This window comes from Equus quagga, chromosome 8 (genome assembly GCF_021613505.1).
Source record: "Equus quagga isolate Etosha38 chromosome 8, UCLA_HA_Equagga_1.0, whole genome shotgun sequence".
Classification (NCBI taxonomy): domain Eukaryota; kingdom Metazoa; phylum Chordata; class Mammalia; order Perissodactyla; family Equidae; genus Equus; species Equus quagga.
The window spans coordinates 116,706,059-116,730,656 of NC_060274.1; the positions used below are offsets into that span (position 1 = coordinate 116,706,059).

Below are 24,598 nucleotides of genomic sequence, written 5' to 3' on the forward strand. Positions count from 1 at the left end.
ATACAGCTCTGAAAGCATATTTCTAATTACAGAGTGGGTTGGAGGCGAGGCAAGAGAAGCAGCAGGCAGACCAGTTCCGAGACGAGGATAATGGTCCAGGCAAAAGACGAAATGTTTTTTCTTTTTAATGTCCCGTGTGACAAAATGGAAAGTACACATGAAGCATTTTTGCAGCCTAGTGAAGTAAGAAAAGCAATTGTCTGAGTTGCAAGCTGAATTAGCTGCTATTTTCACGAACACATTTCTACTTGAAAGGACAGCTGACAAACTGTGGTTATTCAGACTCCAGCATTTGGCAGGCATTTTCTCAAAAATGATCCAAATGATTCTGTCACTTCAAAGGAAAACAACTGACAGTGTTTGTTGCCCATGACAAGATTCTAACTTGCAAGTAACAATTAAAATTTTGGAAAACTTTTATCTGCCACCATGAACTTGACAGTTTCCCAATACTAAAAACTTTTCTGATGAAGATATTTCTGTGGGTATATTTATAAACATGATTTTTTAGTTGCCTTGTATAATGAAATGTGACAACATTTGGAAGATCTGCATAACTCAATGAACCAATATTTTCCAAATGACCAAAGCATAATGTTATAAAATCATAGATGGGCAAATGATCCATCGAAAGTACATGATTAACCAATGGATTTTAATGAAAATGTCATTGATTGGTTCCAGATTCCATATGCAACTAAACTTTTAAAAATTATTACTTGTCAAGTTTTGGTGTATTATCAAAGAAAAATATCCACAACTATCTGAAAAGGCTAGTAAAACATTTTCCCCTTTTCTTAAACTATATATCTATGGCAGGCCATATTTTCTTCATATATTTCAACAAAAATAACATATAGCGACAGATTGAGTGCAAAAGTAGAAATGCAAAAAACATCCAGCTGTCTTCTATTAAAGTCAGACATTAAAGAGATTTGAAAAATAAAACAATGCCACTCTTCTCAGTAAATTGTTTGTTTTGGAAAATACAGTTACTTTCATAAAAATATCTATTTATAGCAACACACAACTGGTTTAATATTATTTTAAATGAGCTAATATGTAAGTATTTTTTTAATTTCTAAGGTTTAATTTCTAGTGGTAAATATCGGTAGACAGAATCCACATAAGCCAAAGCTCTTTGGGTTTCTCAACCATTTTTAAGAGTAGAAAGGGGCCCTTAAACGAAGACATTGAGCATCCCTGGCCTGGGGAGAGGATGGAGGGGTGTCAGCTTGCTAGGGCTGCCTCAACACAGAACCACAGACTGAGTAGTTGAAACAACAGAATTTATCATCTTCAATAGTGAAGACTTGGAAGCAACCTAGGTGCCCATCAAGGGACGAATGGATAAAGAAGATGAGGTATGTATACACAATGGAATACTATTCAGCCATAAGAAATTATGAAATCCAGCCATTTGTGACAACATGGATGGTCCTTGAGGGTATTATGCTGAGTGAAATTAGTCAGAGGGAGAAAATCAAACACCGTATAAGCTCACTCGTAAGTAGAAGATAAAAACAACGACAAACAAACACATAGCAATGGAGATTGGATTGGTGGTTACCATGGAGGAAGGGGGGAGGAGGAGGGGGGAAGGGCAAAAAGGATGATTAGCTCACGTGTGAGGGGATGGACCATAATTAGTTTTTGGGTGGTGAACATGATGTAATCTACACAGAATTTGAAATATATTACAATGTACATCTGAAAGCTATATAATGTTATAATCCAATGATACTGCAATTTAAGAAATAAAATAAATTAAATAAATAAATAAAAATTTATCATCTAAAGTTCTGGAGGCTGGAAGTTTGACATTAAGGTGTCGGTAGGTTGATTTCTTCTAAGGGCTGTGAGAGATCATCTTTTCCATGCCTCTCACCAAGCTTCTGGGGGTTTGCTGTCCATCTTTGGGGTTCCTTGGCTTGTAGAAGCGTCACCTGATCTCTGTCTTCACGTTCACCTGGGTGTGTCTCTGTCCAAATCGCCCCTTCTCATATTGGATTAGGGACCCAGTCCACTCCAGTCTGAGAGTGACCTCATCCTAACTAATTACCTCTGCAAAAACCTTATTTCCAAATAAGGGCACATTCTGAGGCACTGGGGTTAGGACTTCAACATACGAATTTTGAGGGGACACAATTCAGCTCATAACAAGGAGGAAACCATGAAGTCAGGCCTGAGCACGGGAGAACTCAAAGGTCTCAAGGTAGAGGATGGACAAGAAACAGAGAGGGGGGAGTATAATTGGAAGAACGAGAATTCAAGAGGAGAAAGTGTCTCACGAATCATGGAGCGGTCATGCAAGAGGAGGACTGAGAAGCATCTGGAGGTTACTGGCTGACCTACTTCAGGGGAATGAAAGGAGCAGGATTCAAAGTAAAGGCTTTGGAATTGGAGAGTCAGTGCTGGTGAAGAGAAGATACAGAACTCTTTCAAAGGATCGGGCTGGGAAAGGGAAGGAGGGAGCAGGGCGGTGGCAGAGGAGAAAATAAAGCATCATTGGAGAGTTTTATTTATTTTTTCAAAGAAAGAGACAATTGATAATCCAAGAGGATCCTGTGAGCTCTAGTCACACAGCACATCTAGAATGTGGCAACTTCTACTTTTCCTCACCCATTCTGTACATTTGAGACAATCACTTTGAACCATACAGATATCTTTTAAGTTTCTCTGGAAGCTTCCTCACTGAGCTCAGTATTTTATGTACAACATTTCAAAGCCTTGCTGACTCAGGGAAGATTGGAACAAAGTGTTAGCAACCACAGTACAGTTCATCTACAACCAAAGTAAACTTCCTAAATTCTCTGCTGTGAATCTCACCAGTGAAGGAAGTCGAGAGAAGGGGAGAGAAGAACCAAGCACCACTCTGACCCGCCGCAGGGTTTCCACTGACAGGAAGGAAAGAGACAGATTCTGTCCAATTCACTCCCTGGCGTGGAGGGAGAGTGAGGCTAATGACTTACCCGAAGCCAATAGCACATTCTCATTTCTCTAATTACTTGTGTCACTGAGTTTTTTTGAAAGCAAGAAATTCTCCTATCACTCATTCAATATATTTTTAATATACCCTCAAAATCCCAACTCAATACTTTAAAGGAAAATCACACTTAAATTTGGCATTAGGTCCTGACAGAAACAACCTTCCGAGAGCAGAATCAATCCCCTATTTTATCCAAAAGAACAGTTTTTGACATCGAGTGTTTCATACCACTGTTCCCATTCTTTAGACAAGTCTGGGGCACAACGCCAGCTGTGACCACTATACACTTGTCCAGGCAGGTCTCAGGCAAGGCACTCTCACGCCCTGAGGACTTTCCATAAAATGGCTCCTGAGGAGCTGAAGAGGTGAGCGCTCCACTTACACTCCTTCAAAGTGGACATTCCTTTAAACAAAGGGCCTCCTTTCTCCTCACATCCCTGTACCCGGAATTAGGATGCTACTGTGAACAACGTGTTCAGTTGTACAAGATCAATTTACAGGAGATCGTCATAATTTAAAAAACAAAAAGGGATAAGTGGAGAGCAAGGAATTTAATCCAAAAATAATAATCTAGCTGCCAAAGTAACCACTTGATTTTCTACCGTGTCTAATTTTTCTGAACTGAATTTCAGCCAGATCACCTTCATTCAAATAATTGATTTTACCACCTACTTCTCCAGCACTTCTCCACCATTGGCGGAGCACTGAGCCCGCCATCCACAATCTTTCAAAATATGCACCAATAGAGAAAGTGCTAGAGACAGAAAGAGAATGATTTGAGGTTGCTAAGAAGAGAGGAAGTGGCATTCAACTTCACACACACACACACACACACACACACACACACACAGAGTAGATGCAATGCGTTGACAGTAATGTCCAAGAGTTCACATTATCAGCACACTGAGGTCATACGTATGTTGGAACCAGGATCATCCCCTACCATGTGCATCCCTATTCTCTCCCGGCCACGGACATTCTCCAGCGATGGGTCTCCAGTGTGTATTGGAGCCATCCAATGTCAGTTTGGCCAGCACTCTTGTTCTACAGCCTTCTGTCCTCTAGACCATGCCCTGAGAGAAACAGCCTTCCCAGTGGCTCTCACCGACAGCTACACACTCCCCTGCTCTCCATCTCATCCCACGTCTCCCCAGCTGAGCACATGGCCACCTCATTCCTTAGGAGATGACCCTCCATTGTGGAGCCCTCCAGCTTCCAGTTTTTTCCACCTTAACACATCTTGGTCTTGTTTCTCTGTTTGTCTTCTCTCCAGAGCTGAACTACTTCACATCCCTTTCATTTCTGTCTTCACTTGCCAAGTCACAGACAGACCTGAAGTAAGATTAGGAAGATAGAATTTCATCGTGAAGAGAACAAAATGCCTCAAAATTTGTCATGGATGGATTTTACCTATCATATTTCTATATTTTCTCTTGGGAGTGTCTCCCCGGTTATTTGCCTTTTCTGTAATAATATTTATTCTAAACTCAATTAAGGAGCTTCTTTTCAGCATGATTTCTACCTCCACTTAGTTAAAACAGAAAAGATTTCACTATCTTGTTTCTCTTCTTCCTTCACTTAATATACTGTATTAAGCTCGGAGTCATAGAATTCTAAACTGGAAGAAAATTTAGAGACCATTTAATCCCATCCCCTTACTTTAGAGCTAGGAAACAACCTCAGGGAGGTGAAAGCATTTGCCCAAGGTCATCCAGCTGATTAGTGGCCGAGGTGGAGGCAGAACACAGGGCTCCTCACTCTCAGGATCACTTTACATCGTCACTGCAGCTTTTTAGTTTGTTTCTCACAGGAATTCACACCCCTTTGTGTAGGCGTCATATGTGGTGGAACATATGTGGTAATTTATCCCCTCTGGGGAGTCCTGAGTGCCCTAGACAAAGGTCTTCCCACGAAAGATTGAAGGCAGCATTTCCCTGGATTTCCCCCCGGTGTCCCCCTCTCAGGGATCTGCCACCATGTCTCTTGGTTAGCATCGTCACCAAGGTGATGTGACTTCCCCCAAGGTCACACAGGAAGTAACAATGTGAAAATTGAATCCAGGACTCCTGACTCAGGGTTGGTTGTATAGACTCCCGGGGGACTATGAGCAGCCTGGACCAGAGAGATGAGGGAAAAAGAGATAGAGAGTGAAGGAAAGTTACAGAAGAGGCTGGAAGGACACAGTGGGAGAGAAGAAGATGGATGTTGGAAGGAGGGGCCGACAATCTCTTTCTTGGCTCTCTGGTCCTTTTTAATTTCATGTGGACTAAACTGGAAAAGAAAAATTGTCTGAGTGTTTATCACAAACACGCAGCTTATTTCCCAAAAACCTTAGCTTAAAATTACTCATTGAGAACACACATCTCTGTTTATAAAACACAAAGTGAGTCTGACCACAAGCATTGTTGTGCCAACAGAAATATTTTGCACAAATGGTAAGACCAGGAATTGAAGGGAGCCAGAAATTGCCAATCAGAGAGTCACAGAGCTGAGCGGGACCTCCTCCAACTGTTTATTAACCTCACCTTAAAATGCCCTTACCTGTTGGATGCCAGTAACTCACTAACTTTTCTAATAGTTAGAGCTACTCCACTGGCTGCCTTAGAAATTAGAGAAACCAGTCACTTGAGGCATTTTAACAGAAGTCCAAGCAACAACCTTGAGGGGCAGGAGAGGTCAAATGCAGCTACACCAAACTCTATAACACACAACTTTCTCTGTAGGAGAGCATTCTTACTAAGTTAAGGATTGGGCCAGGTGGCCTCTGGGTCCCTTTCCAACACTGAAATTCTATGTTTTTTTCTGTCTTATTTATAGTCTTCTTTATTTCTTGAAACTTCTGGGGAGTCTGTGCATTCTTTATATACCCTGAGCACCCCGAGAGCCGAGGCTGTCAATAAGCAGTTCTCTGCACCATATGCAACTTGAAACTTAATTAAGATTCTTTTCTTAATGGAAAAGAAGTTTCCATGATATTAAAAATTTTTCCCAGACAATCAGACAGCTACCGTAAAGGTAGTTGATCTGCTCTATGGTGACTGTATTCCTTTCCTGTGAATTACTCCTTTTAAAAAATGTATAGGACCTCTTTCCAGCCGGCGCCGAGCGATGGGCATCTCTCGGGACAACTGGCACAAGCGCCGCAAGACCGGGGGCAAGAGAAAGCCCTACCACAAGAAGCGGAAGTATGAGCTGGGCCGGCCCGCGGCCAACACGAAGATTGGCCCCCGCCGCATACACACAGTCCGCGTGCGGGGAGGCAACAAGAAGTACCGGGCCTTGAGGTTGGACGTGGGGAACTTCTCCTGGGGCTCCGAGTGTTGTACACGCAAAACAAGGATTATTGATGTTGTCTACAATGCATCCAACAATGAATTGGTCCGCACCAAGACCCTGGTGAAGAATTGCATCGTGCTCGTTGACAGCACACCGTACCGACAGTGGTACGAGTCCCACTACGCACTGCCCCTGGGCCGCAAGAAGGGGGCCAAGCTGACTCCTGAGGAGGAAGAAATTTTAAATAAAAAACGCTCAAAGAAAATTCAGAAGAAATACGATGAAAGGAAAAAGAATGCTAAAATCAGCAGTCTTCTGGAGGAACAGTTCCAGCAGGGCAAACTTCTCGCATGTATCGCTTCCAGACCAGGCCAGTGTGGCCGAGCAGACGGCTATGTGCTAGAGGGCAAGGAGCTGGAGTTCTATCTGAGGAAAATCAAGGCCCGGAAAGGCAAATAAGTCCCTCTGGTCCTAGCTCACGTAATAAAGGGGTTTGTTGTTCTCAAAAAAAAAAAAAAAAAAAAAAAATGTATAGGAGCCGGCCCAGTGGTGTAGTGATTAAGCATTGTGTGCTCCACTTTAGCAGCCCAAGGTCTACAGGTTTGGATCCCAGGTGCAGATCTACACACTGCTCATCAAGCCATGCCGTGGCAGTGTCTCACACATAAAAAATAGAGGAAGATTGCCACAGATGTTAGCTCAGGGCCAATCTTCCTCACACACACAAAAATGCATTAACTTGATTTTCTTTCCTGATTATAAGAGCAATACACCTAGGGGCCAGCCCTGTGGTCTAGTGATCAAGTTAGGCACACTCCAATTCAGTGGCCAAGGTTTGGTTCCTGGGCACAGACTACACCACGTATTGGTGGCCATGCTGTGGCAACAACCCACATACAAAACAGAGGAGGGCTGGCACAGGTGCTAGCTCAGGGAAAATCTTCCCCAAGCAAAAAAGAGGAAGATTGGCAGCAGATGTTAGTTCAGGGTGAATCTTCCTCAAGAACAACAAGAAAGAGCAATACACATTAATTGTAGAGAATTTGAAAGACATAAACATGTGTGAAGAAGAGAATTAAAATTACCCCAAGTTGTACATTCTAGATATGACCACAGCTAACAGCTGGATAGGATGCTTTTCAAGCTTTTTTCCTTGTATATGTGTGTGTATTACAAAACAGGAATTATACAGAGTATATAGTCTTATATCCTGCTTTTTTCTTTGTATTATATAGCAAATATTTTTCCAAATAATTGAATATTATTCTAAAACATCATTTTAATAGCTATCTTTTATTCCATTATAAGCTGCTTCTAAGCTTTCATTTTTACGAATATTATAATGTTGAGACAGAAAAACTTGGATATACATTTTTGTGCTCAACTCTGATTATTTCCTTGGGAAAAAAATTTTCTAAAGAGCTGAACCATAGAAGGAAAGGTGACCAAAATAAACTGACCCCTGCAAAGTCTACAACTTATCTATAAATCATCTCAATTACTGAGAGTAGACTGACATGAGGGCAGATTTTTGTTATCCCCAAGCACTTGATTAAATCAACCTGCAAAATAATATCTAGAAGAAGATAATGTCATCCTAGGTCTCAAGTTGTTCCTATGAACAATTGTGTGTGATTACAATTTTTCACACAATAAAAAATAACCAGATACACAAGGAAACATGACAACATTAATGAAAACCAGCAGAAATAATAAACAGGAGAAACAGACTGATGGAAGTGAGCAAATATTGAAGTTATCAGACTGAGATTTTAAATAATTATGCTTACTCTGTTCACAAAGATGAAAAACAAGACTGAATAACAAAAAGCTATAAAAAAAAAATTGGGGCTGGCTGCGTGGCCAAGTAGTTAAGTTCATGCACTCTGCTTCAGCAGCCCAGGGTTTCGCTGGTTAGGATCCTGGGCGCAGACCTGGCACCGCTCATCAGGTCCTGTTAAGGTGGTGTCCCATACAGCACAACCAGAGGCACTCACGACTAGAATATACAACTATGTCCAGGGGGGTTTGGGGGAGAAGAAGGAAAAAAAAAGATTAGCAACAGATGTTAGCACAGGTGCTAATCTTTAAAAGAAAAAAAATAGAACTTCTGGAACTAAAAGTAAATAACTGAAATTAAGAACCCAGTGGATAGTTATTATTGAAATAAATTTCTAGGTCCATGATGCAGCCACTCCTGCCCGAGATGCCACGTCAACAAACCAAAACTTAGATAACTTTTGTGTCCCTGTGAATGCTCTGCTAGCCCAGAAATGCAGGATATTCAGTCAGCCAATCCCCAGATGCCAAGCCAACTCTGGGCCTTCTCACCCCAAGCAGGACTGACTAGGTGGCCCCAGCTAATCACATATTTTCTATCTGTCTCTCCCTCATTTTTTATTCTTTATCCTATAAAAGTTTCTTTCCTTCTGCTCCATTTTGCAGTTCTTCAAAAGGAGACTGTCCTCTTCATAAAGTGTTAAATAAAGTTTGTTTGTATCACCTCAATTGTCTTCTTTTTTTTTTTTTTAAAGATTTTATTTTTTCCTTTTTCTCCCCAAAGCCCCCCGGGACATAGTTGTGCATTCTTCGTTGTGGGTTCTTCCAGTCGTGGCATGCAGGACACAGCCCCAGCGTGGCCCGATGAGCAGTGCCATGTCCGCGCCCAGGACCCGAACCAACGAAACACTGGGCCGCCCACTGTGGAGCGCGTGAACCCAACCACTCGGCCACAGGGCCAGCCCCTCAATTGTCTTCTTTAATCATTTTTTTAACATTATAAAATTGGATTAGGCACAGATGACAAGAGATTTAACAAGAGATAGGGCAGAAGAAAACATCCAGAATAAAGCACATGAAAATAAAAGGGTGGAGAATAAAGAAGAGGGGAGAGAATTAGAGGATACAGTGGAATAGTCTAACCTATGTGTAATTGGAGTATCAGGCAGAGAGAAAAGAATGAGATAGATGTAATATTTGATGGCTGAGAACTTTTCAAAACTGATGAAAGACATCAAACTCTATATTCAATTGCCTACAAACTCCATGCAGGACAAATAAAAAGAAATCCATACTGAGCACATCAGAATAAAACTGCTGAAAACCAAAGACAAAGCAAAACTCTTAGAAACAACCAAAGAAAAAAGGCAAATTACCTACGAGGGAGCACCAATTAGATGGACAGCTCCCAACAGAAGTCAAAAGACATGAAGCGATAGCTTTAAATCACTGAAAGAAAATATCTGTCAACCTACAATTCTATACCCAATGAAAACATCTTTCAAGAATGATGAAGGAAGAATAAAAACGTATCCAAACAAAAACTGAGAGTATTAATCTCTCCACTGAGGGATTACTGAGAGGTCGTCTTCAAGAAGAAGGAAAATGATCACAGATGGAAGACCAGACACACAGAAAGGAATCAAAAGCAATAAATTGGCAAGTATGTGGATCAATTTAAATATACATTCATTATATAAAATAGTAATAATGATTTATTGAGTTAAAAAATATTCATATAGTTAAAGTACATAACTATAATGGTCTACAAATTGGAAGCAGAAAAGTAGAGTTTAAGTTCTAGAGTCTTCACGTTATCTGTGAAGACAGTAAATGTATCAATTAATATTAGACTTTGGTAAGACAAAAATGCATGCTGTAATCTCTAAAAAGTGGAATAATAAAAAACTCAATCCAGAAGTAGTAAGAAAAAAGAATATAAGACAGATGGGAAAACCAGAGAGCACTTGGTGAGATGGAGATTGAGACCTAAGCCCGTCAGTAAATCCATTCCACGGAAATAGATTCAGCGGCCAAATTACAGACAAAGATTGCCAGACTGGGTTTTTTTAAGTCCTACACTGTGTTTTTATAAGATATATATCTAAAATGTAACAAGGATTTTGGAAAGTTGAAAGAAATGATGGAAAAGAAAAGCGGTGTAGCTACGGTAATATTGCACAAGGTAAACTTTACGGCAAAAAGCTTTGCTAGAGATAAAGAGGGATATTACAAAATGATTTTTTAAAGAAGATTTGATTCACCATGAAAGAGTCACAGTTCTATATTTGTATGGGGCCTAATTATAACCTCAAATATTTAATGCAAAAATAGACAAAACTACAAGGAAAAGAGAGAAATCCACAATCATCTGCCCCAGTATTCAATGGACTAGGCAGACCAAATTAAAAAAATTAAAAACAGGAAAAACAGACAAGATCTGAACAACACAACCAGCACTCTTGATCTATAGGACTTACGTAGACACTGAAGGCCACCACTACATGACATATTCTCTTCAAGTACTGCCAAACATTTACAAAAATTCGCCATTCAATGGTTCTTAATGAATATCAAAAAATAGAGGGGCCGGCTGGTGGTGCAGCGGTTAAGTTCCCACGTTCCGATTCCGCAGCCCGGGGTTTCATGGGTTAGGATCCTGGGTGTGGACACGGCACCGCTTGGCAAGCCATGCTGTGGCAGGCGTCCCACATATAAAGCAGAGGAAGATGGGCACGGATGTTAGCTCAGGGGCAGTCTTCCTCAGCAAAAAAAAGAGGAGGATTGGCAGATGTTAGCTCAGGGCTAATCTTCCTCAAAATAAATAAATAAATGAATGAATAAAAAATAGAAATCACCAAAAGCGTGTTCACACATCACAATACAGTCTGAGAAGGTGGGAGGGAACGAGATCCAGGGGCCAGGTGGAAGATGGTCTTAGCCAAGAGGGATTCCCATTCTTTTTGCTAACCTCCCTCTGTCTGGGCCATGGTCCTACCACCCCCTAGTGCAATTGTGGATGAAGAGCAAGCTGAATGAATCACCCTGGGAACTGCTGAGAAATGGTGGGCTCCAGGCCTTTTTCACTTGTTACTTCTATCAACTCTATGGCATCATCTCAAAGTTGGTGTCGGTGTAGTCCTCCATTTTTCTTAAAAGAGTACTCCTCATTCTCTCTCAATTGTAGACTGCTGAGTGGCAGTGAGTAAGTTTAAGCTCCTCCACAAACCAAGTGCTACTCTCATGAAGGTCTAGATGTTTCAGTCTCATGAGCAACTAGAGATTGACATTATTTTGTGAAAACAGATCCTGACAAAGCCACAGGCAGGAACAGCCATGGACCCCATCTCTGCTAGAAGTTAGGGAAAAGCACGCACAGTCGTGGTAGGGGCCATGATTCTCCTCAGAGTGGACTTATGGGAAACAAAGCCTCAGAGTCAAGGCCCACATTCTCTTCCCAGAGATGGAGAGGCAGTAGAGGGGCCTATCAGAATCACAAGGGAAGCTTCTGCCACGTAAAATGTCTTTCTCAAAGGCAGAGGCCATTCCAGCCCCAGAATGCTGGTTTGCAATCTTTTAGCACAAGAAACACTCTGCCCTTCTTTTCCTTTTTCAATGGAATCGTATCAGGGCAAACAGATAAAATTGGAGGCAGCGAGGGCCCTGGAACCCCATCCTCTTGGCCAACCTCACCCCAACGACCAACATGGAGCCTGGCCACAGACATTTTAGCCCAGACTTCTTAAAAAATCATGTGTAACCAAACACCTATCTCAAACATGAAAAAAAAAATCTTGAGAAGGTTCCCACAGAATGTCTAGCTTTGAGCAATGCAACTTCCTGGTACACCTTCCAAAACAAACCTGATGTAAAATGTATGAGTGATTTCCTGGGTGAGGTCACCAGCTGCGTGAGGTATTAGTTATGGACTTGCTTAAAAAACAAATGCTAATAGTGGTGACATTTGTAAAATAGTTGCCATGTGGCCCTTCCTTTGGGTATATGATTCATCAGAGAGCAGGCAAGTCTATCTTATTTTAGGAAAATAACATCCTTTCATCTGTTGATAAGAGAATGTTTATCTTTTAATCGACTCAAAAATACCTAATCTAAAACAATCTCAAATCAAATAACGATGTTAAAAAGAAAGAGAGAGGGGACAGGTCATTAACTATCCCCTCTACACCCACTGCTTCCCAGAATTCCTTTCACTAACGTGATCTGATGTGACACTGTCCGCTTAAACTGGTGGATGCTAGTCACACCACCAGCACAACCCTAGGCAGGTCTGTTTCAAGGTATGTCCCAGGCTCTCATCACTTTGGAAGGACACTCTGCTCACCTCAAACATATTAAAATGCACCTAACAACCTACGTGAGATTGTTTCTGTTTAAATGTTTGACATGAATCATATAACTTTGCTTTTGAAAGAATTATTTCTTTTGACTACACAGATTTGTTGTTGTTGTTCATGTTCCAGATCCGAGAACCTTTTTTTTCAGGTCTCAAACACTTTTGAGACCCTTGAAAATCTCGTAGATGCCACACCCTGCTGTTCTGCCCAGGGCCCACTGGAGAAATCAGTCCTAGTCCAGCCAGCTGACTGCAGGGTTTACTGTCAGGAAAAGGCCATGAACGTTGTTTGTCCTATTAAGTAATGGCATCTCTGTGGGGACCCGGGGGAAATTCCTCTCTGGTTTTGGTATCAAGAGCAGTTGTGCTTCTGCTGTTGTTTTCGCCTTGTGAGCCCACGAATCACATACATGATCGTGTTACCTCTTCACACTGGCCTCCAGAAAACTTAGAAAACATGTGTGCCATTTTGTACTCTAAACTCGCTCAGGGACCCATCTTACATTTCCTACACTAACTTTCTCTTTGCCTCATTTCTTCTCATTTATTTTAAATTTATTTTATCTAGCTTAATTAATTGTATGTAAGTTTCCTTCAACCCTTTTAGGACCAAGACAGGGATATAAATAAATCAATACATAAATAGTATTATTTTTCCCTAAAACTGCCTTTCTCCCATATGTTCTTTTTTTTTAAAGATTTTTTTATTATTACTATTTTTTTTCCTTTTTCTCCCCAAAGCCCCCAGATACCTAGTTGTGTATTCGTAGTTGTGGGTCCTTCTAGTTGTGGTATGTGCGACGCCGCCTCAGCGTGACTCGATGAGCAGTGCCATGTCCGCGCCCAGGATTCAAACTGGCAAAACCCTGGGTCACCAAAGCAGAGCGCGCGAACTTAACCACTCAGCCACGGGGCCGGCCCCATCCCATATTTTCTATTTATCATGACCCTTCTATGCAACTGGTGGTTTACATTTACTGAGTTCTTACCATCAGCTAGCGCTGTGCGAAGCGCTTCACATGGATTATTTCATTAAGTCATGATGGCTCCTGAGATAGGTGCTACTGTCTGTTGCTTTTCAGATAAAGAACCTGAGGCTCCGACGTATAAAGTAACTTGCCCAAGGCCACTCAGCCAGTAAGAGGCTGGGCCAGAATTCCACCCCAGGCTGGCCTCATGGCTACTCACTCACCCCAGCTAGAAATCTTGCCTTCACCCTGCATCCTTTTCCTGGATTCCCTTCTGCTGATTTGACCTCCTAAATGCTTCTTGATTCTGTTCCACTCTTCTCTATCCTCAGTCCAGCTCCTTATTTCAGGGCCCTTTTGACCACTGTCTAGGTTTTTCTCAATAGCTTCTTAGATCTCTCTGAACCCAGGTCTGCCCTCCATAGATCAAGCCTTCGTGTTTCTGAAATACTAAGGTGTCCACATCTACAAGTTCCTTAAAGGGTGTTCTTAGTCTAACCAGACGCACCTTGATCCCACCCCATGCTCCCAGGACAGTCATTGCTCCCCAGACGAGGGGCACACATTCATGCTTTGGAGGCCTTACCCATACTGTTCCCTTCTCCCCAGCCTGGTAAACTACTCATCTTTCAAGTTTCAGGTCAAAATGCCATCTCCATCCCCATGTGAAGTGTTCTCTGGGTCCCCTACTCCCCAACCCTCAGCCATGATTTTCCCATTCTTTGTGGAAACCTCTTATCACACTACTTTCATTGTGTTGTCATCATTTATTTGTCCATTCCTCACTGGACCCTGAGCACCTTGAGGACAGGGACTGCATTGCCTTACCGACCTCAGACCCCCCACCCCTGCATCCCAAGGACCCAGCACGCAGCAGCTACTTGGTAATTGGTGAATGTTCGACCAAGTGGTAGGCCTAAACTGGATCTCCGTACACTGCCTGAAGATTAGCCTTCCTAAATCACTTCTGCTCCCAATCCCCAAATCCAAGAATATAGGGCCACCACTAATCTGTACCTTTGGGCAAATTAGAAAAAAGTGTCTCCTTGGGGCTGATGTATTGCAATAAGACATTCTTACTCTGGGCTTACACATGGTTTACAGGTCCTTCCGCATAGCTTTGAATGAGCTGGATTTCATCCCTCACTCTCTTAACCAGGCCCATACTTATGCAGGAACACAATGCACATGTCCAGACGTGGCAGCCTGCATACACCCAAACAATTCTCTTGCCTTTGTGTGTGCTATTCCTTTTACTTACACAGCTCATCAACTCTCATCTGCATATGCAAACTTCCATACCCAGCCCAAATATCCCTTCCTCTGTGACTCCTCTGCCTGCACCACTCAGGTAGATTCCACCACTCCCTCTTTCATAGTCCCATCACTGAGGAAGACACCCATGTTTGGGTCTTACCATACTGCATCACAATTCTTTCTTCACTCCCTGGTCTCACTGATGGACTGTGAATAGGGATCAAGAGTAGGGGTCACGTCTTAGCCATCTCTGAGTCTCAAATGCCTTTCATATACATGAGAGGTATTCAGTAAGTGGGTTAGACTGCAGGCAGAGCTCCAATTGAGTTACTACTCAGTTCAAAACCTTCACAAAGCTTCCCTTTTGCCTCCTGATTGTTTCAAACTCCCCAGCTTGCCACACCAGATGCTCAACCTCATGGCTCTCCCTTCACTTCCCACCTCACCCTCCTCAGGGTACCTACACTTATCTGTGCTGCAGGCATGGTGGACTCTGAGCACCTCTTACCTCTGGGCCTTTGCTCGCCTGTCCCTTCTGCCTACCCTGCCCTCTTCTGCTCTTTGCCCATCAAATTTCTACCCATCTTTCACGGCCCAACTCAAATGCCATCTTCCTCATGAAGCATCCCATCAGTGGATGTGGCCTCTTGCTGCTGAGAGTCAAGGTACTTTGTCCTTCCTGAGCCACTACTCTGTGTTTTAATGATATGTGTTTGTAATGAAAGCACTTTGAGGACAGGCATTCCCAGACTTTAGCAGAGGGCAGTGCACACAGCAGGTGCTCAGGAAATATTGGACTAAATGGAACAGGGAAGCCAGTGCTGTACCCGCAGCTGGAAGAGGCAGCAAACTCATCTTCGCAGAGCGCAAATCTCCTCTCCTCCTCTTTTTTCTCAGTAGAGACAAAATGTGAGCTCAAGGAAGAGCTGCACACTCGCCCCTCCCCTCTCCCTGCAGCCAACATAGCTCAGCTTCATTTCTACCCAGGCGAGCAAGCGCAAGCTGTGACAGCCAACGCTTCCTTTGCTCCACCCCCTCTCTTTCCCCCAAACAGAGAGCAGAAAGTCACCTCTGACAGAGTGGTTTTCAAGCTCCTGCAGGACGCGGCACCCACAGGACCCATGGCACACGGCACTCAGCACATCTCTGCAGGGCTGGTGCCCACAGGTGCCTCCCTCTCCAGCATGAAGCACCTCACCTCTGCGCCCCAGGCAACCCTGGTCCTCAGCCTGATCTTCGCCTCCTTCCACTTGGCTTGCTCGGCAGGTAGAACTGTGAGCTTTATTCTTGGCCACCCTGGGAAAGGGGAGGGAGGGAGGAAGGGCCGGAGAGAGTGCGGCAAGGAGGGAGGGAGGGAGAGAGGGAGGCAAGGAGGGAGGGAAGGAAGGAGGAAGGAGGAGGATTCCATGGCTAGAGCTGGTCCTGCATAAAGGAAAGAGGAAACGTCCTTTCTCATCTGAAGCATTAGGCAGGAGATGGTGGGGTGGAGTGGGGGCGTCTTAAATTTGCTTAAGACCGAGAGCAATACTCCAATCCTCAGCTAGGACAGGAGCAGCCACCTCTGTTGGCCTTTTTCACAAAGAAAGAGGAAAAAGCAATGTACAGAGTCTCTCCCATCAAGGGACTAAACTGGCCTATAATGACATCTTTCAGGCACTGTTTCTCAATGGCTCCTTCTCAGCGCCCCTGCCTGATGTGGTTTATGGTCCTCCCTTCACACCCTCTCCCCTTGCCTAAGGTTCCCTGTCCCTCCCTTGACCTGTGCTTCCCTTGCAACTTTCACAAAACCTTCACACATGAAAGCTCCCTACGCTGTCCACCCTACTCCCCACCCCCACAACACACACACAGGAGACGTTGGATTATCACCCCCTTTTCTCCTGGGGGCTGGAGGGGTTGAGTTGTGTCCTCCGTCTTGCACTCCGAGGCTGGGCTCTGAACCTCCTCTCCTGCTCCTGGTTTCTGCCCCTGGCTTTGATCTCACTCCTCATCTCCCCTCAGAACACTGTCTGCCCTGCTCCCTGACTGATTTTTCCTCCTCAGCACCAATCCTTGCCGTTTTCCCTCCAGTCTTTACGTCTCTCTCATCTTCACAGTCTCTCCATTGGAGGTTCATAGCGTGGGCTCTCAAGCCACTGAGCCTCAACCCAGCTCCAGCTTCCACAACTGACTAGCTGTGTGACCTTGAGCAAATATCTTACCCTCTCTGTGCCCCAGTTTCCTCATGTATGACATAGGGATAATCATGGTGCTTATACAGAGGATGGTTGTAGAGATGAAATGAGACTACTGCATGTAAAGAACATGGTAAACACTCAGTGAATGTTAGCATGTTTGTTTTATTTTCTAGCATCACCCCTCCCCGAATAAGCGTGGTTTATTTCCTCCTGTTTATCCTCACAGTGCCTTGCAAAACACTTGACAAATTTAACTGCGCTGAATTGTTGGGTGTTTCGGCAGTCTTGACTTTGGAAGAGACTCAGGTGGCACCTGTCCCTGGCTGGCTCTGCTATTGAGGGCAGAGGGTGATGTGTAAAGAGGGTATTTATAACTAGGCTATTCAGTTTGAACCATATAAAATTGCTAAGACTGAAGAAATTTAGACCCATAGAAATGGCAACTTCATATGGTTTAACCTAATACTAGCATCCAATTAACTGGGTCTTTTCCACTCGCTTGCTCTAGATGGAGGCCACTTCCATCCTAGGGTAGAGAGGAGATGAAAGTCAGGGCCAAGGAAGTTATTTGGGTTCTAAGGTAAGTTAAAATGTTGAGAAATCAATTTCTCCAAAACAAATAAAGGCCAAGCTCTAAGCCATTTAGTTGTAAATAATTTACAGTGACAATCAGATTGCATCAAAGGAATGACTATACTTTAGGTTGGAATTGGAGTGGCTTGGGAGCGGGTGGCGTAAAATTAGTCTGAGCAGCAATTTCATGACTGTGGCTGTGCAGGAAGTTTCTTCCTAACTCATCCTGATACGTGACAACAAGTTCCTTTGAAGGACACGCTGACCTAGAGTCACTGGGGCCTTGAGAGTTTCCAAACCCTGTTTTTTCTTTTGCATTCCCAAAGAAGCAGATTGAACAGCAATATAATTTCCAGAAAGATTTTTCAAAATTGGTCTCTTGGTCTTTCTCTACCTAGATTAGCACTGTCTAAGGGAACATTTTTTGATGATGGAAATGTTCCGTATCTGCGCTGTGCTTCCATCATGGTAGCCACTAGCCACATGTGGTGACTGAGTGCTTGAAATACGGCTGATATGACCACGAAGCTGAATTTTTTACTTAATTTAATTTTAATAAATTTAAATAGCCACAAGTGGCTGCCACATCAGACAGAGTGGATCTAGGTCATCCGTCTCCACGTTCTCAGTTAGAGCGGGAATGGGGGCAATGGCTCTTCTTCCACGGGGATCCTTATGTTCATCTCCATAGCCCCACCTCACCTCCCGAACTCTGAGAGAACTTCGAGAATTCCCGCGGAAGTTCTTTTTATCATTGTGCAACTTGCTTATTAATCAAGGGACAATTCTAAGTGCTGCATATTCTAGCAACATCTAGACTTGCTTGTATGGTGTTTAATTTTTTTGATAACCATCTGCCTGAGTAATACTATCATCATCATCAGAAATAAAGAATTAAGGTCAGATTTCAATGTTTGTTTGTTTGGAAGGGAATTGAAGATAGTTATGAAAAGACGTTCCAGATTTTTAAGTAATTGTGTGAATATATACTAGAAAAACAATTTTATAGAAATGCATAGAAAGCAGCTAAAACAGAGTGCTTGGAATGCTGTGCACAGCAGGCCCTTGGTAACTGAAGGGCAATGAGAAATGAAGATAAAGCGTCTCTGAAGCAGAATAGACGTGATAGGAAAAGGGGGCTGTGTTCCTCTGCTGGGCTGCCGTAACACAATATCACACACTGGGGGGCTTAACAGCAGACATTTATTTTCTCACAGTTGTGGAGGCTCCAGGTGTCGGCGGGGTTGGTTTCTCCTGAGGTCTCTCTGTCTGGCTTACAGATCGCCACCATTTCTCTGTGTCCTCACACGGTCTTTCCTGTGTGTGTGCACATCCCTGGTGTCTCTTCTTCTTCTAAGAACACCAGTCATCTTGGATCGGGGCCCACCTTATATGACCCCATTTCACTTTACAATTAGCTCTTTAAAGGTCTTATCTCCAAATACAGTCACTACCGGCGGGGGGTCGGGGGGGTTAGTACTTCAGCATATGAACTTGGGGGACCCAATTCAGTCTATAACTGGGGGTTAGCTTTGTTGCATGAGGTCTCAACGTACCTAGACTTCTATAATACTTTCATAATGCTCACAACTGATTTACAAAAAAGATTTCAAACTCTAGGTCTAGGAACGGTTTCTCCTGCTGTCTGAGACTGTCTCCTGTCTTTTCTTCCAGAAGCAAGCAGCAGCAACAACTCGACCTTGACCGCCCACCACCCAGACCTTGAGACCCTGGAGCAGTGCCTCAGTAAGCTTCTGCCGTCTGCCCTAACCCCAGAGCTGGCCCCATATCTGGGAGGGAACTTAATCCTCCTTGCTTTCAGTTCACTGGCACCGAGTGGCTGAGTGCCTGCCTGGCCTTCCTGTGTGCCGGTGTGGTTTGCTCATGGCCCCCAGAGCACGTCTAAAAAGCTCTCTTGGCCTTGTCCCCCATCCAGGCTCACAATCTTTGGCACAGGTGGCTTTAATGACCCATCCCCAGGACAGCAACCAAAGATGCCCTGAGTTCTGGAGAAATTTGCAAGTGGAAAGACTGTAAAAATCAGCTAGTCCAATTCCTGCCCAATGCAGGAGCTTCCTTTTGGTGTTTCTCTTCATCCTCTGCTTGAATACTTCCAGGAGCAAGGATCCCAGCAGTTCATAAAGCAAACACTTTTACTCATGTCTCATTAATAGAAAGATTTGCTTTATTGTAAGTCTGGCTCCTTTATTCTGCCCTCATTGAATGACCAAATGTGTTTACTTCTGGGCACTTACAAAGGAGGGGAAGAGGCAATAATACATAGCGGTTAAGAACATGGCTTTAGAGTCCTACAGTATTGGGTTTGAGTTCTAATTCGGCCATGTTGTGACCGTGGGCAAGTTACAGCCTCAATTTCTTCATATAAAATGAGAATAACAACCGTACCCATCACTTTGTGAGGAATAAACAAGGTAACGTGCATAAAGCACTTAACATAGTGCATGGCGCGGAGCAATGCTTAATAAATGTTAGCTATGGACTGTCGTTGTTCTTGTTACCATGAATGCCAGAGGAGGAGTCGGAGGGGCCAGTGTGACCACCCTGTCGTTCTGCCCGCCCTTCCCCACCAGATGTCGACTTTTGCCCGCAAGCGGCCCAGTGTTGCCACGCTGGAGTGGATGAATACGGCTGGATCGCGGCCGCCATTGGTTGGAGTCTCTGGTTTCTCACCCTCATCCTGCTCTGTGTGGATAAACTGATGAAGCTAACTCCGGATGAGCCCAAGGACTTGCCAGCATGAGACATAGAATCGTAGCCCCAAGATTGTCAATCGCCACCAAATGGTGGAAGATAGCGGGAGGGGAGTAGTGCTAATGTGATTTATATTATTCTCAAGTCATTTTCACCTTTAAGCTTCAGTTACTTTTAAAGGAGAAGGAGGAAGGGGATCCAAATAGGGCCAGACCAGTGCTGCCTTCACATCGAATTTCCAAAGGCACTTGGGCCTTCTGAGCCCTGAGAACCGCCCTCCTCCAGACAGTCCCCATGGGAATTGCTTCCATTTTAACCATGGCTTCTTCTGGGCCCCCAGGGTGGTGCACAAGAAACATAAAACTTAGTCTTTGAGTCAACACATTTGAAACTAAACTTATAACCTCAACAGAAACAGATCGTTGTCTTCTTTCCCTCACTTCAGTCCAGGGCATTGCTGTCATTTCAAAATGTGAGAATCACCTTTGCCGCCCTCTCCGTCCTCACCCCGCGTCTGTCCAATGCTTCTCCAGCTCTTGTTCTTCCCTCAGCTTATCTCCCTGTGGCTATCCTGTCCCACTCCGCCGGCCGGCCCCCGACTCTGTCCTTCACTACTTCGTCCCTACGCTATTTCAGGAATATTTCCTTTTGTTCTCAGTAGATTCAGGATCTTCCTCCCCAGCTCGCCACTCCCCATGGGCAGCTGCCAGAGTCATGCTGCCACACTCCTGCTGACAACCTTCAGTGATGCCTAATGATGGAAACCTCTCAGCCCGGCATGCAGTTCGTGGCATGAGCCCAACCATCCTTCCAGGTCTGACCCTCAGCTCTTCTGGGGTAAGGGCTCTGACTGTCCCACTCCTCATCCTCACATCTTCCTCTTCTCTGCTGCCATCCCCTCTGCTGTAGTGGCTGCCTTCCAGCTCCACCTCCAGAATGGAGGCCATGTCTCAGAGTCCAGCTCCAACGCTGGCTCTGCCTGCAGCCTTCCCTGGTCATCTCGGGGGACCTGGAGCTGGTGCTCTTTGGACACTTCTGCTCTGCCCTGACCTGCAGCGGTCTGTCATGCCTGGGCCTCACAATAGGTTTATGCTTCCTCACACCCCTGGAGCATAGTAAGCTCTTCATAATGTATGTCCAATGAATGAGTGAATGAATGAATGAACAAGTCCTTGCCGTAGATGAACTTAGGATCATCACTCCACACTCAGAACCTCCATTTTCTATAAATGGTTGAAAAATCAACCTCCAAAGAAGCCAGTTGATCTGGTTCCTGCTCTCCCAGCAAATCTCTTAGTGCAAGGATGTCACCTGTCACTGTGAGCTTTTCCAGTGGGGATCAGGAGGAGAGGAGGGTGGGTTCATAAGAAGGAAGAAAGGACAAAATGACTCTCTTTATGAAACAACTTTTGCCCTTTGAGAGGAAACATGTTTTTAGATTGGATAAAATCTAAATAATCATAATATAAAAAGGGACGTGAGAGGTCTCTGAAATAGGAAGACACATTTTCTAGAGGTGGCAATTGACTCAGAGCTGCCCAATTGCTCTTTCAGAAAGTCTAAAGAAATTTCCCCAACAACAGGAACTGAAGGGATCGCTCGGCTGATTCTGTTTTCAGAAAACCAAATAGTTTTGGAATCTCTGCCGTTTAAGCAGTAAGATGGGGTGGATTTATTGTTCCTAAGCGTTAAATAATCATGTGAACAAAAGCATCTGCCTGCTGCCCCTTGCAATGTTGTGGACATATAGGCGAGCATGTGTTCCACTTTTTTAGAAATTCAAGGAAAACGTTTCCGTAATATGTGATGATTTAATTCCTTAGAGATGAAAAGCTTCAGTAAGGAGCACACTTTGCATACATTTTTGAAATAAAACAGTGTGACGTGGTGGTAAGAACACTAACTCAAAAAAGAAAAAGAAAGAAGGGAAATTAAGATTTATTTCTGGCCAGTGTGAACAGAAATGAGTCACTTTACCTTGCTGAGCATCAACTTTCTAAGAGGAGAGGGTACAAGTTGGACCAAATCAGTGGTTGAAACTTAGTTGCAAAAGCTCGGGTAGGGGAGGAAGACATTTGCTCTACCCACTCTGGGTCCTTCTGGCCAGACAACAAATTAAATTGACATGAGATAGAATAACAGGAGAAAATTAAACAAGGCTTTATAACATGTATACATAGGAGAGACTCAGGTAAACTAAGCAACTCGCCAAAATGGTGGAGGCCCTCATCTTAAATACCCTCCTCAGCTAAAGACGAAGGAGGATGTTGGAGAGTCAGTTATGGGAGATTACCAGAAAAGCACAGTAAACAAGAGTAAGGTTATCATGCAGATTTAAGTCCTTGCCTTCTGCACTGATAAGAGTTGCTAGAGATAAGGTCATCCCCCCTTCTTCCTGGTACAGAGAGGGAGACACCTTCACAGATGGAGATTTCCTTTACAAATGTAAACGTCTCTTTAAAAAGGGTAACTTCTACTTCTCAGAGTTTCTCTCATGTCTGCAGTTTTTTAAAAGTAACCAGCCCAAAATAATCTTCATGTCAAAGAGGTGGCCAATTCCAGCCCCGCACAGTCCTGCCTTTGAAACTTTTAAGTTTCACAGTCCTTTGAAAGTTTAAGAAGTTTCATAGTCCAGAAGCTGAGTGGTAGATTTTTCATCTCACTGAACACATTTCTTAGTCCTGATAATAGATCAGTCCAGTTAAATCTGTTTTAGAAGGTGGTGATGCAGGTGGGTTCCCAAAGTTATGCCTATATTGTAGAAGCAAGCAATCGGGTATTTAATAAAAGTATTTCTATGGAAACAAAAAAAAACAAGGTTAATAGTTGGAGCAAATTATAAACCAGTTCTTGAGCCCAGGGGGCTGCCAGTCAAGATTTCTAGATGTCAGAGTGAAGCATCTTTTGCAGCTTGAGATATCTCTGATGATGTCATCAGGCATTCAAGTATCTTTCTGAGTGGCTTACAGCTTACACAGCAACAGACAGGAATCTCTCTTAAGTTTATATCAAGATGTTCAGCTTCAGTTTGCAAGGCTTTGGGAAAGAGAGCAGGTTCAGTTCTCAATGATTCCAAATGAAAATGAGGGAAAAAATTGAAATGTTGGTTTAGAGATTTGTAGCCAGATATTTCAGGAGACTAGAAGAAATGAGGATCCTGTCCAGTCTACAGATAGAAAAACCCTCAAAGACAATCAACAGAAGTAGGATCTAATATCCACGAATGAGTATTACAGTTTTCATGGAAACATAATTTTTCTCTCTAAATCACCCTCATTTTTACCAAAGATAGCCAGATTAAGACTAATTGGTTTTCAAAATGTTTAGTTTCAATAAACTTGGCCCAATTATTTACATACGGGCCCATGGGCATGACTTTATTAATAAGTCTTGGTCTTATAATATTGGGTAGGGAAGTATTCCCAGCCAGACTTTTTTTTTTTATTGCAGTAACATTGGATTATACCATTATATAGCTTTCAGATGTTCATTGTAATATATTTCTAATTCTGTGTAGATTACATCATGTTCACCCCCAAAAACTAATTATAGTTCATCACCACACATGTGGGCCTAACCGCCCCTTTGCCCTCCCCCTCCCCACTTCCCCTATGGTAACCACCAATCCAATCTCTGTTGCTATGTGTTTGTTTGTCACTGCACTGATGAGGATAACTATAATTTATAAGACTTTTCATTTGAAATACTGTTGATTTTTTAATGTTTTGTTTTCTCAGATTTAAGGAAATCTTTTCCTCTTTCCTCCTATGCTAACTATGACTTAGAGCAATTTGGTGAAATTATACCTTTGTGAGCAGAACTGAAACATTTTTCTTTTTCTCCCTACCTGATCCATCCAGAATTTGGAAACTTAGTGAGTATTGTTATTTTTGTGGTAATATAGTTATTTGCATAAGTTCAATAAGAATCTGTTCTCCTTATAATGGGACGCAACTGGAAACATTGGTTATCTTACCAAAGCTTTGAATGGAAAGTCATATTTGAGAGAAACAGGCATAGACTCAGATATGACCAGACAGCTTTTGAGAAACAAGGATCGGACTTTATGGAATAAAACTACTTGGAAATATGGGCCTGGTACCTTGTTTACAGAGATTCCAGCAATCTTACCTGGTAAGTAAGGAAGCTCACTTATCTGGCAAGTGCAAGGAACCTCAATATTTTGGGGGACCTCAAGAGGAGAGGAATTCACCCAAATCTGAGGTATTGCAGATGAGGCCTGATGACAAATCCTTGGCTTGGCTTTCCTGGCCTCAAGAGGCCTTTAAAGTTCAATTTGAGATTCCTTATAAAAAGTCCCAGCAAAGCAGATTTAAAAGAGTCTATATGATCAATGGCTATTCTTGCTGTACTTATGAGTGAGATCATACGGTATTTGACTTTCTCCCTCTGACTTATTTCACTTAGCATAATACCACATAATACCCTCAAGTTCCCTCCATGTTGTCACAAATGGCTTGATTTCATCATTTCTTATGGCTGAGTAGTATTC

General features: G+C 43.3%; 3 protein-coding genes across 4 annotated transcripts in view; 2 read left to right on the forward strand and 1 right to left on the reverse strand.

Annotated features, from left to right (window-relative positions):
• Positions 1–15,825, reverse strand: part of ATP6V0A4 (ATPase H+ transporting V0 subunit a4) — a 74,011-nt gene extending 58,186 nt beyond the window's left edge. For both annotated transcript variants that reach the window (XM_046669339.1, XM_046669337.1), the window contains exon 1: positions 15,693–15,825. The gene's annotated coding sequence lies outside the window, so the exon portion shown is untranslated. The remainder of the gene's footprint in view (positions 1–15,692) is intronic.
• LOC124243615 (40S ribosomal protein S8) lies at positions 6,074–6,790 on the forward strand. The gene has a single exon (XM_046669351.1). The coding sequence runs from the start codon at positions 6,098–6,100 to the stop codon at positions 6,722–6,724; it is 627 nt and encodes a 208-aa protein (XP_046525307.1). The 5' UTR covers positions 6,074–6,097; the 3' UTR covers positions 6,725–6,790.
• TMEM213 (transmembrane protein 213) lies at positions 15,627–20,500 on the forward strand. Its single transcript, XM_046669352.1, has 3 exons — positions 15,627–15,889; positions 19,048–19,119; positions 19,965–20,500. The coding sequence occupies exons 1-3, from the start codon at positions 15,745–15,747 to the stop codon at positions 20,132–20,134; spliced, it is 387 nt and encodes a 128-aa protein (XP_046525308.1). The 5' UTR covers positions 15,627–15,744; the 3' UTR covers positions 20,135–20,500.
• Positions 20,501–24,598: the final 4,098 nt, after the last annotated feature.